Source organism: Balaenoptera borealis, assembly GCF_965194805.1.
Source record: "Balaenoptera borealis genome assembly, chromosome: 8".
Lineage (NCBI taxonomy): Eukaryota > Metazoa > Chordata > Mammalia > Artiodactyla > Balaenopteridae > Balaenoptera > Balaenoptera borealis.
The window spans coordinates 102938773-102952002 of NC_138865.1; the positions used below are offsets into that span (position 1 = coordinate 102938773).

General features: G+C 53.0%; 1 protein-coding gene across 11 annotated transcripts in view; it reads left to right on the plus strand.

The window, feature by feature from the left end:
* The window catches only part of COL27A1 (collagen type XXVII alpha 1 chain), a 186264-nt gene that overhangs the window by 95449 nt on the left and 77585 nt on the right, over positions 1-13230 (plus strand). For all 11 annotated transcript variants that reach the window (XR_014247868.1, XR_014247869.1, XM_082403739.1 and 8 more), the window contains 2 exons: positions 7297-7350; positions 9602-9646. Coding sequence is in view for 9 of the 11 variants with exons in the window: in XM_082403739.1 (XP_082259865.1) it covers positions 7297-7350; positions 9602-9646 (99 nt within the window). In the remaining 2 variants the exon portion in view is untranslated. The remainder of the gene's footprint in view (positions 1-7296; positions 7351-9601; positions 9647-13230) is intronic.

A 13230-nucleotide genomic window follows, 5' to 3' on the forward strand; every position in this document is an offset into this window, starting at 1 on the left:
GGTTAGACGGTGAGAGGCAGCTGGGAGGGAGCCAGGAGCACTCAGGGGTGGCCCAAAGGGGGTTGTCTGTGATGCTAGGGTTGGCGTGCGTGTTCGTGGGCACCTTACCTGTTGTAGTATAGGGATCTGGGTCCTCTGGGGGCCAAGTGGGGGATTCAGAGAAAAGCAAGATCCAGGTCCTGGCCTCAAGGAGCTGACAGAGGGGGTACCTAGGACAGTCCGTGGCTGACAGCCCCCCTGTGCCTGAGGGCTAATATCTGACACTTAGATGTGCACAAGGAGCAGCACCCGATGCTTCTGGCTTCAGGGCCAGGACCCAGAGTCTGTGAGGGCTGGGTTGGCCTCTGGGTCTGTTCCTCAAGCCAGGTGACCTTTGGCAAGGAAACTCATTCATTCATTCATTGAAGTTGAGTGTGTGCTATGGACCAGGCACTGTGCTTGGTGCTGAGCAGTGAACAAGACAAAATTCACATTCTCAGGGGCAGACAGACAGACAGACAATGACTGAATGGGGGAATGGAGGGTGAGTGGTTGAACGTCAGGTGCTGCTGAGTGTTAAGATAGGGTAGGGGGACCGTGAGTACTCGGGGTACGGGCTGTTGGATAAGTTGGCCCAGGAAGTCCTCCTCTCTTCTTGAGAAACCTGAAAAAGGTGAGAATGGGAGCCATGTGGCTATCTGGGGAAGAGCATTCCAGGTTGAGGGAACAGTGGGTGCAAAGGCCCTGGGGTAGGAGCGTTACTGGCTCTGAACTGCAGTTTTCCCATATGAAAAATGAGGATAATAGCTTCTAGCTCGTGGGGTCATTGTGCTTGTCAAATAGTAAGAACTCAATATAATAGTGGCATTCATTGTTTCTATTTGTAGTTGTTTGGGTGGCTGAGGATCTCTCTGGTCTGTATGACTTTGAGCCAATGGCTTTACCTCTCTGGATCTGTTTTTTCCAAAGTTTAAGTTGCAGAGTGGGAGCAGTTGACTTACTTAGAATATCTCAGTGGGGCCCTGTCCCATCACCCAGGCCTGCCTCCAGTGCTACCCATGGGGGATTTTCTCAGACTCCATCCTGGGAGCCCCACAGAGGGCCTGGCATTGCCACTTTACAGATGAGGAGATTGAGAGTCAGGGGATGAATGACTTGGCCAAGGCCTTGTGCTTCTGAGAGTCAGAGCTGGGTTAAAATGCAGCAGCCCAAGCTTTTACCTCTTGCCCCAGAGTGTGGCACTAGGGACAGCACTATAGGCAAAACAGACCAGAAAAAAAAAAAAAAAGGCAACACTTACTGAGGCCCTTTTACCTGCATGGTATTTGAACCACATGTGGTTCTCCCATTGATTCTTTGAGGTAAGATTGATTATACCTATTTTCCACACGAGGAAACCGAGGCTTCAAAGCCATTTGCCCAGAGACCCTCTGAGGACTTGCCAGACTTAAACCCCCTTAACTGACAGCTCATTTCTGCTTCTTTGCTCCGTGCCTTGTGCCTTTAACTTCCTAAGATTCCACCCTGCCCTCCATGATGGGTGTTCCCTGGCACTGGGGTGTCAGGCGTGAGTGCGAGAAACCGCTCCCATTCTGCCAAACAGCCCCATGGCCACGCAATACCCCTGAGGGCTGTGAAAGTCTCCTTGACTCTGGTCCAGCTGACATGGCCAGCAAATGGGCAAGGTCTGCGTCGGATATGATTTAATTTGTATGGAATATACTTCATATCACTGAGTCCCTAGGGCTTTGTCTGTGCCTTTGCCTGGCCGCCGAGTCTGCTGTGCCCTTGGCCCACACACCGCTTGAGCAGACTTTAGGGTCATCCCTCTGTTAGGTGCTCCTGAGCCCTTGATCTGCCTGATGGGGTTGGGGGCTCCTTGTGAATGGGTTTTCCTGTTGTCAAAGCTTTGGGCCAGGCGATTTCTAGGCACTTATTAACAAGAGGAAATGTCAGGAGAATGAGCTGAATTCCCTCATGCCAGATCACAGCTGGCCTCATTTCTGGCAGGGCTGGTGATGATTTTGCTGTAGTCCATTTCTCTCCAGCAAGCAAAACCTCAGGCCCATGCACACGGCCTGCTCAGTGTCAGGCTGGGAAGGAAGGTGTGTGGGAGTCTTTTGCTGATGGGAGCTGAGAAAGACAGCAGAGGTCAGAGCACATCAGAGCTGCAGGAACATTAGTGATGATGTGGCCCAACTTCCTCATCAGACAGATAAGCAGACGTATCTTGGAGAGGCCAGTAACTTGCCCAAGGTCACACAGCAAATTGGTGGCAGAATCAGGACTTGAACCGAGGACCCTTGCTTGTTCGTGCAGGGTGCTCTCCACATCACCCCTCCCCTCTCTGTGCTCACAACTTCAGCCTCAGAAGGAAAACTCAGACCGCAGCTCTCATCTCACATCACCCGCTGGAAAGAGAAATGTGTTGTGGTTTCCTGAGGAGGGGACCAGATATAAGATGTTACAAAGTTGGCTGGAGTTGAAGGGGTTTCTCCTGGGCTATCCCGGCTTGTTTGGGGCACAGTGCAGTGACACGCACAGCTGGGGACCGAGCCATGTCTTTCAGCCAAGGGTCTCTCATGGGGCCTAGGAAGACGCCGCAGCAAATCCTCTCGTCTGGCACCCTGTGGCTTCACTATCAAGCCCGCTGGAATGCCTGGCAAGACCAGCCCCTGCTCACAGCTTCTCCCATGGCCTCTGGCCAGGCCTGCCAAGGCTGGTCTTGTGTAGTGAGTCAGGCGGGCAGACCCTAAAGCTTAGAGCTGGAAAGGTCCAGCCTTGGCTCCAGCTCCCTCGGTGTGTGGCTTCGGGATAATTGGGACTTGTCCAAGGCCACATGCCTGTCCGGGTTGGGACAGGGCTTCTCACATGGTTCAATTTTGACTTCAGGCTCTTTTCACTTCTCAGCCTGTGGGGAACAGGGAGCAAAGTGGGTTTTCAAATGGGAAAACTGAGGACAAAGCAGATGAAGGTTCTTATTGGTGGTGATACTATGAGCTGGGGGTGTGATCCCCAGGGTCCCAGACTTGAGCCGGAGCTGTCCCAGGGCTGTTGGCAGCCCCGGAATCCCGCTGAGAGCTCTCCCTGCCTCCGGCCTCCTTGCCTGCCGAGGTGACTATTTGTGGGTGGATTCCCAGGTGAATAGCAGAAGGCAGGGTGAGAACACGGTCAGCCTCATGAGAAAAGGGTGTTGGATCTCAAAGGGGTCTTTCCCTGTTGGCACTCTCAGAGAGCACGCATCTTCTAGAAAAGAATACAGGCTGTTGTCAAGTGCAGTAGGAAGGATGCAAGTCAAACCTGTGCAGGAACCTCCTGACTTTGGAGAAGGTAAACCCTGTAAAGAGGACTCCAAGATCCTTCTGCAGACTCTTCCTAGAGGTTATTACAGATTCCCACTGTTGGTACCGAACCAGCGTGTGATGGCACATTAGAGTTTACCAGAGGCTGGATTACAGACATCTCACCTCTTCCTCAGCCCAGGGGAAGCTGGGCAGGTGAGTCGTCAGGTGGGTGGGACAGGACTGACCATCTTGCAGGCCGGGGAGCTGAGTCTTCACGACGTAGCAGGACTTTTGATCCTGGAGGCTGCGTGCATCCCTGCCCCTACATCCCACCTTCTGGAGCAGACCGTCGGGTAGACATTGGCTGGAGGCAGGGGTTGGATGAGATGGCTCTCAGAGGCCCACTCAGCCTCCGGCATCCTGCCACAGATGTGGTTATGAGGACCATTCCTTTTTTCCTCGTCTATTCCTCTGAACTGCTGTAGCCAAGAGAGAATGTGGCGTCTCGCCCTGGATCCTGGTTCTGTCTCCTCCTGGGCCTTGTTCTGCTCAAAGTACGAGGCATTCAGTTCCCCAGGGGGGCCTGACCTGGCAAAGTGGAGAAACCACGTGGCTGGGGCCCGGCAGGATGCCGAGCTCATTCCTTGGGCCTCGGGCCAGCCTGCTACAGCCAGGAGCTCAGGCCTGCACGGGAAGGGCCTGCTGCCGGCTGGGCTGGGAGTACACGCCATGCACAGGCGGGCACGGCCAGACAGAGAGAAGCAGGCCGGGTGGAAGTGGCGGTGCATGTTCATCTCAGCGGCCACCTCTCTGGGATCCAGAGGAGCAAGCGTCAGGGCCGGGGGGGGGGTGTCGGAACTGGGATATGTTGCTCAGTGGTGGAAGGATGCAGCAAGCTAGCAGGTTGATGGGGCCTTGGGCAGGTTCTGGGCCTCCAGAAGGAGGTGCTGAATGTCAGGAACACTTAGGGTCTTTCCATCCTAGACCATCTATGATTATTCCAATCACAGATCTGTTCCAGCTCTTTTAAAGCCTTTTTTCCAACTATTGTGTTCTTAATTACCCTAGATTCCTAGAGGTCATCTGCTTGGCTTCTCCAAAGGAAGGGAGACAAGGTGGAGACGGGTATGAGGCCACCGAGCACATACAAGCAGAACCAGTCCTGAGCCTCAGTAATGCCGTTCCCTCTTGTGCATTAGCCTAGGGCTCTCATGAGCCCTTGAGAGACCACAAGCTTGCTCTAGTCTATTCTGTGTATTCATGGTCCATTCGTAGCTAAGAGATCGGGCTCTGGAGTCAGACTGCCTGGGTTCAGATCCCAGTTCTGCTATTCCATAGCTGTGTGACTTCAGACAAGTTCCCTAACGCCTCTGGACCTCAGTTTCCTCATCTCTAAGATGGGACCAATAATAAGCCCTCTCTCATTGGGCTGTTAGAGTTTGCTGTTTCTGTCATTGCTGTCACCCCCACCCCCCAACCCCGTCATCACCCACTGGCTATACTCAGGCTGCATTTTGTTCACATAAGTGCCTCTCTTGGGGGTTTTGACCATTCGGATGGTCTCTCCCTTGCTTATGCCTCAGAGATGTGCCCTCCCCCTGCTGCTGCCTCCATGTGCTGCCAGGGACTTGCCCAGCATCCAGCATCTCGGCTCATTGTCTCAGTATCCCGATTGTACAGCAGAGAAAACCGAGGCTTGGAGAGGCCTGTGGGTGGTAGAGCCAGGACTGTCGCTGGGCTGCACTGGTTCTAAAGCCTCACAGGGGAAGCTGGGCCAGCAGCTGGGTCTGAGAGGAGTCCTTGAGCCAACCTGGAGTGGCCCCGACTGCAGACCTGTGGGTTTGAACCTGCCTGGTGGCTGCTGGGTATGATTATATTGGGCATCGCAGCCAGGATGGGTGCCTGGGGAATGCTGTCAGGATCTCTCTCTTCCTGGTGGCAGCGGGGCCGGGGGGCGGGCATTCCTGCACCTCAGGGAGCAGGCCTCTTCCTCCCAGGCCTTGTTCAGGGGTTGGGCCAAGCTGAAGGATTCTTAGAGATCACACCCCACCCAAGCCTGAGCAGGACAGAGGGTCAAGTGAGGGTCTGCCCGCAGTCACACAGTCAACCTGGAGGCGAGCCCGGGCGAGTCTCCAGACATTGAACTTGGAGAGCAGAGCATGGACTCCCCAGATTCTGCTCCTTGTAGGCCACGTGGAGTCAGCCAGGTGCCCGGCTAGACAGCATCCCCCTTGTCCCCTGAGGGATTGTCCTCTCTTGCCAAACCCCCAAAGGCAGAGGCAGTAGCTCAATGCCTTCAGAAGCCTTCCCTGCCCACTGCTCACCCAGCTGATGTCTCCTGCCACAGGAGGTGAGAGGGCTCTCTCTACCTTACAGTATGCCTGAGAGGGGCTGGATTGGAATTTGCCAGGGGGACTCCAAGGATGTGGGAAGAGGCATCTTAGATACGGTCAGATGTAGCCCCACAAAAACTTGATCTGAAGGTGGTGCATGCACATGCACACACACACGCACACACACACACACACACACCCCTACCTCTGCCACTCTCTAAAACCAGTCAGGCACACACTGGAGCAGCTTCTGCATGCCAGGATTTGTCCATGCTCAGCTCTGCCACAGACTTGCTTTTTGTCCTTGGTCAAGTGACATTTCTCTCTGTGAGCCTCAATTTCCCCATCTGTTAAATGGGACCAATAAATAACCTTTCCCGCAAAGGTGAATGTCAAAGGCAAGTAAAGTTTTGCATACAAAGTCACTGGCTTGGCCCAAATCTCTTTAATATGTCCTCGTTTCCTCCTTTGGGTGTCTGAATGAAGCCATGCCTCCTATAGGGTCCATATCAATGCCTGCCCTTCCGGTCCATTAGGGCTTCCTGGCAGAGGTGGGATTTGAGAGGAATAGTATTCTGGCCAGGGCAAGACAAAGGCCTAGATGCACACACAGTTCAAGGTCTCTTTGCTCAGCCAATGTAGACTTTGTAATTGGTTTGGGTTTTGTTTTTAGCTTTGGTCTTTTTAGTTTAATCTACTTACTGGATTCCCCCGGTAGTGTTAGAAACCAGAAACAAATTACGCTCCATGAAGAATCTTTACTGTTTGAACAGCTCAGGCATCCACTTGGTCAGAAAAACATGTGCTTTGTTTTTCATTAAATTTCCCTGGAAAAACAGTGATTTGAATTCAAGGAGGGAAGAACAGGTTTCCCTGAATTCCAAGCTGGAGGACTTTCTTTTCCTTTTGAAGTAGAATGGAGTTGTTCCCCCTCCTCGGCCACCAGAAGCTTCCCCACAGCTGATGTTTTTCCAGCTGCCTGTCTCCCCAGAGAGCGTGGAGTGGGGTCACGGAGGGGGCAAGAGGGCCAGATCTGCCTGGGCCAGGCCTCCGGGCCTCTCTCGGCTGCCGAAACTCACCTGTGGCCGCGGTGCTGGTGTCCCCTATCTGTGTGACTCTGTATGACCCTGACACTTACCCTTTCAGAGCCTCACCTTCTTTATCTGTAAAATGAGGATTGTGATTCCACAGGGTAGCTTTTGAAGAGCACGTCACAAAAATGGCAGAAAGTCTGAGCTGGGAAGTGCTGCAGAGGGCTTTCCTGCTTTGACCAATGGGGAAACTGAGGCCCACAGGGGAAGGAGTGACTCTTTAAACTCTCAGCAAGTCAGTGACTGGTCCAGGCCTAGACCCAGCTTCCTGACTCCAGACTCCATCAGGACGGGGTCTCGGCACGGGCGCTGGCATTTCCATGCCGGAGAGCTGGGTACTATTTTCTTTTCTGAGACTCTGAGGCCATGAGAAGAGGGCTCCCTGGCCATGGGCTCCTCCACAGTAGCCGGTCCTTGGGATGTTCTTTACGGGGAAAGTTTGTTGAGGGCCCGAGGTGACTCGGGATTCCACAGCCTGCCCAGATCCTGGGACCAGGGAGTGAGGTGAGACTGCGTGGATGTGTCCTGTGTCCCCTGGGGGTCTGGATCAAAGCCACCCGCTGGTATAAACACTAATCTGCAGACGTTTGCTCTCTCTCACGCCCTCAGGGGTTTCCTGGAGACTTTGGGGAAAGAGGCCCTCCGGGACTGGATGGAAACCCTGTAAGTATTTCATGTCTTTGGGTACAGGAAAGAGATCTGGAGCAAACACACAGCAGGTTTTAGGAACCTAAGCTTTTAGGTCAGCCAGCCGGGCCACCCATGAGCTGGGTGCTCCTGGACAAACCGCATGATTTCTCTGGACCCCAGGGTCCTGTCTGCTATGGATGCCCTATGTACCCCCTGCCACCAGGAGAGCCTTCCAGCCCACTGAGCCCCGGGTCCCAAAGCCCTGGGCTGTGTCCCATCCTCAAGGACTCAGGAAGGTTCATGGGTCACTCCCCACTGGGGAAGCCAGAGCTGCTGCCATCTTACAAAGCACCAGCAATGTTTATGGGATGGGGCCTGGGGAAGCAGATGGTTTGCAGGCCCTGTATGGAGGGAAGAGCCGAGTTCTAAAGAAATCTCCAGCATAGGCATGTTTATAGCGTTTGTAAATAATCGAGGCCCACGAAGGAACCAGGTCAGCCTGCCCTGGGGAGCTGAGCCCGCCTCTCCCTTCCCGTCCCAGGCTCCAGCTCCTGCGGGGGGGAAGATTGTTCTCTGCCTGGGGGTGCAGACCATGTCCAGAGCTCTTTGGAACACCTGCCATGTCCCTCCAATTCTCCTGGGGTTGCCAGCCTGCCCACCTGTGCCGGTGGCGGAGATGGCTGCTAGATCCATAATCAGCACCTGATTATGTGCTCGTGTCAATTCCACAAATGCTCCCTGAGCCTCACCCAGCTGGGGCTGACCTCTGGGCTCCCTGCAGCGCTGAAGCCCTGGCCTCGGAGCGAGATGGACCTGGGTTTGAATCCTGCTGCACCGCTTGCCAGGCGTGGAAGCTTGGACAAATGAGTTCACCCATCTGGATCTCGGTTTCCTTATCTGTAAATCACGGGGATCCGATGCCGGCCTCAGAGGGCTGTTGCGAGAATGAAATGAGAGAGGGCAGGGAGGTGTTGGGCCTATGAAAAGCGTTCACTGGATGGAGGGGTTGTAAATAGTAGGTAATAATGGGGCACGTCTCCTGCCCTGGAGGAGCTCATGGCCATCTCCCTAGTCCATTGCACGAGGTGAAGTTGAGATGGGTGGGATCAAAGAGGTCCCAGGTGCTAAGGAGGAGGGAGAGAGAAGCAGGGAAGACTCCTGGAGAAGATGGCGTTGGAACTGGGATGAGAAAAGAGGTGGGAGGACACTCCAGGTGGAGGAAAGCACTGGCAAAGGCACCGAGGTGAGAAACCAGAGTCTTCCCTTCAGTGTATCAGTTACTGGATTAACCACTATAACATGTGACGTCATCCTGGAAGTGCCCTTGGGGAGGGGCAGGGATGTCTTTGTACTCATGGCCCAGAGGAGCAGAAAGAGGACCTGATGAGTGGTCCCGGCCCTGCCACACGGTTGAGTGACCTTGAACAGGTCCCTTCCCTTTCCTGAGCCTCCGGTCCTTCATTTTAAAGCCAAGGCTGCTTCTCCTCCTCCTCTTCTCCGTGGCTGTAGTAATCACCTCCCGTCTGGGATCGCACAGATGAAGGAAGGCAAACCCCCTGGAGGATGTTGGTTATTGCTAATCACCATTTCTAGAGACACCTTTGCATTTTGAACTTGCTCCAGACCCCTCTACCTGTCTTTACTGGTGCAAGCAATTGAAGGTCCATTTTTAGAGATTTGAGAAACAGAAACTTGCACACTGCCACACACACGGCCACATCTCCTGACTCCCAGGCAAGAGCTCTCCAGCCTCTCAGAGGCCCTGGGAGGTGGGAACCGGAGAGCCTCCTTCTGGTGGGGGGTTGGGGTGGGGGGGTTCTCTGAGGGCCCCCAGCACCTCCTGGCTGAGAGAAAGAGGGAAGCCAGCCTGGTGGCTCTCAGCTTGGTGCCCTCACCACTGTGTTATTTCCTTGAACTTGACCTTGGGAAATTGCTTAACCTTTGGAGCCTCAGTTTTGCCGTCTGTAAAGTGAGAGCGAAATGAGATCTGGGTCAGGCATCCTGCACATCTTTATTGCCGTGATCAGGATTCTGCCCATTCTCACACCTACAATTGGAAGGTACTGGATTTGGAAATCCAACCCCCCCGTTTTACAGATGTGGAAAGCTGATGGCAGAGGGGGGAGGGTCTCGTTCAAACTCCAGGCCAGGCTCAGGAGAGTCAGGAAAAAGGAATGGTCAGCTCCAAAGGATTCCACCAGGTGCCCACGTGGAGGATGGTGTGGAGGGCGTGGCCTGGAGAGAGACAGAGCAAGTAACCACCTTCGTCTCTCTTTCTTTGCAGGGAGAACTGGGCTTACCAGGGCCCCTAGGAGTCCCTGGCCTCCTTGTAAGTACACAGATGCCTGGGGAGGGGGAGGGCCAAGTTGCAGGGTGTGGGGAACAAGCCACAAGTCCCCTCGGAGGAGCTGGGGGAGCAGGACAGACAGGTCTAGGAAGGGGCTGAGGGAAAAAAGCCCTGCTGTGTGGCTTCAGATGGATCACCTACCTTCTCCCAGACCCTTTCTTCATGAGTTAAATGAGGATGGGTGCTTGGAGCATGGGACTGCCATGTACTTTCACACCTGCTGCCTGTCCATCGCTCTGCAGCAAGGTCTAGGCAGGTGGTAGTGTGCCCATTTGACAGGTGAGGTGCTTCAGGTCCAGACAAAGGAAGTGACTGGCAGAGGAGGTGAGGCCCTGGGCCATGCTGGACAGTCTTCTCCATCCTTTTCAGAACACTGACTTTGGAGCCAGACCACCTGAGTTCAAGTCACAGTTCTGCCACATCCTGGCTGTGTGACCTGGACCAATTCACTTACCCTCTCTGAGCCTTAGTTCCTCATCTGTAAAATGGGTATGGTGGTAGAATCCTCTTGGGGTGCCTGTGAGGATTAAATGAGGCATTGCTTGTACTGTCTTCGGCACAAGGTCTAGCACTCAGTAAATATTTATTTATTATAATATTGTTATTTTAAAATATTCTTTATTGTTACTGTCTCCTGGTGTGCCCAGGACCGAGAGAGGCCTGTACACGGGGAGGTCAGAGGCAATCTGACCTCTAACTCCATCCAGGTTGGGGTAGCCTTGTGGAGTGGTGCTATTAGCCAAAACCATGGCTCCCCGCTGAGCCTTCAGAGGCTTAGTCTTGACCTTGGGCCCGGCCCCAAGGGCCAGTGACAGGCCCGAGCCTGGGAAATGAGTCTAGGAGCTTCCCTGAGGGTCTGATGCCCCCTCCCCTCTGTCCTTGGGGTCATACCTCATGGGGTGTGAGTCTGAGGGGCTTACACAAGTAGACCGTTCCCTAGTTTCACAAATGGGCTGCCAGCTTTGGCTACTCCAGCAACTGTGCCAAGAGATTCTATCGAGAAGGAGGCTGGAGAAGGCCCTGGAGAGTTGGGGGGCCCCATTGTTCAGGGGAGACCAGTCCTGGGAAGAGGGCCCAGAGGCTCCCATGGGCAATGTGCTCCTGCTCAGGTGGGTGGGGGCAGAACCAGGGCAGGGTCGGGGTGGAGGTCAGATCAACCTGGGTCTGAATCCTGGCCTCGCCTCCTCTGGGCTCTGTGGTCTGCAGTTATGGCCTCACTTCCCTGAGCCTCAGGGATCCACTCTGTAAGACGGGATCTTCGCTCCTGCTCTTGTTAGGACCACAGACACACCCGGTCCAGTCCAGCCAAGTGGTTAAGAAGGTAGTCCCTAGATCCTGATCACCTGGGCTCAAATCCTAGCTCTATCACTCATTTAATTGCAATTCTGAGCACATTTTTAACCCCCCCGCCCCCGTGCCTCAATTTCTTCATCTTTAAAATGGGAATAATATTAGTACAACTTGGGAGAATGTTGTGAGGATTTAAGGAAACTAGTACATATATAGTGCCTAGTACATAGTAAGCACTCAAGAAGCACTAGTTATAATAATTATAATAATAATAATTTTAATAATAATCATAATATGAATGATTTTACTCTTACTTGTTAATAATAAAGTACTGTTAATACATAGTGATTCAGTAGTAGTAGTAGTAGTAGTAGTAGTAGTAGTAGTGTTTTACACACACACATAAGATATTTTTTTGCCTGGTAGCAGCCATCTGGAGTGCTGCATTGAGAAAGATTTCAAAGTCACATTGGAAATTAGTGGGAGAGGGTGCTGCAAATTGGTGATGTCTGCCTTGGCTTGGGATGAGGAAGTGTCAACACATGAGTCATACATTTGTCATCCCTGATGTCCTTTGCTGAGCACCTTCTTTGGCACAAGGCACTGACCTGAATGCTTTGGAAAAAGAAATATCTGCGATGAGTGTTAGAGAACCTGACGTTATGAGGATCTCAGAAGTCTACTGGTCCAACCTTCCCTAAGCTCAGCAGGACTCCCTTCTGGAGAATTTTGGTCATACGGTCATTAAACTCCAACTTGAACACCCTGGTGTTGGAAGCTCCCTCCTGTGGAAGCCCATCCACGTTCACAGAGCTCTCATTGTGCAGGGTTTTCCTGTGTTTTGAGCCCAGCTCATCTCCCTGCCCCTGGGAGAGGCTGTTCAAGACGTAAAGATGGTTGTTGTCTGTTCTTCCCAAGGCTCCTTCTTCAGGCTATATGATCCCCATCCCCAAAGCTTTTCTGAAGGGATGTTTACATATCTTGGCTGTCATCCTTGGCACATGTGCCTATTTGTCATTGTTGGCGCCCACTAGGTTGGATCCTGAGAGGGGTAAGAATATTGCTTGGCCAAATGCACACAGATTCTGGAGACTATGCCATCATAGCCCTTGGCTTTCCTGACTCTTTACAAAGCTCTTTCCCACCGATGCTCCCCTTTGCTCTCCACAGTTAGGGCTGCCAGATAAAATATAAGACGCCCAGTGAAATTTGAATTTCAGATACAGTATTTAGAACACATTTATACTAAAATATCATTCATTTGTTTGATTGTTTATCTGACATTCAGATTTTAACTGGGCATCCTGTATTTTTATTCACTCAATCTGGCAACCCTGTGCTCAGTATCTCTTAGGAGAATCCCATTGGGCAGATGGGCAGATTGAGGCCCTAGGTCAAGGTCACACACAAGGCAGGAGAAGATGGAGGCATGATCAGAGGCCATGTCCCCCAACTCCTAGTTCAGGGCACATCTCTTCCTGCCCCCCTTCTGAGGGGCCTGAGCTAGGGGTGAGCCCTGGGTGTCCCTGCATTTCTCAGGCCCTGCACCCCCTCTTGATCCCCTTTCCAAAGAGCTGCTCTCCACCCCCCACACCCCCAGCCCGCCCTTGCCTTATGTTTTTCTCTGGCCACTTTCAGTCTCGCTTCCTCTGTTTTTAAATCCCCTGTGGGTGCCAAGGTGACATTCCTTTTTCTTTGTGCCTGGGGGTGCCACAGGGCTAGACCTGCACCCACCAAATCACCACCACTCTCCTCCAAGCCAGTGCCCTCTCCCACCCAAGGCACCCACTCCTGACCTGGATTTTTGGGGACAGCAGCTTCTGTGCTTGGGGAAAAAATTGCTTCCCCAAAGAGTTGGAGAGGAAAGGAATTTTCTAACCAGGAGCTAAAGGGAAGAGGGATCGTGAGTCACATACGGTTTTCCAGAGGATGTGGGTTTTTAGCTGAGCAAATGGGAATTCCACGTACTGATAATCATTTTAGTGGGGATTCAGATTTACACAATGCCTTCTGTCTAGTCAGCTGAAGCAATCTGCATGCAGACTGAAGTCGAAACTTCCCCTGTCCCCTGGGTCCTTGCAGGCGGGAGGAAGGGTGAGGGAGGACAGACTAACATGCATGGAGCTTCTGTCTGCTCTGTGTGTGCTTGACACGCATTAGGCTGGGAGCCTCGAGTTGCTTGAGGCGGGCGGCAGCAGCCTGGTCACCCTGATGAGGAGGCTGAGTAGACCCTGAGGTCACCAGCTAGGGACTTGCAACCCAGGCCTGTGTGACCC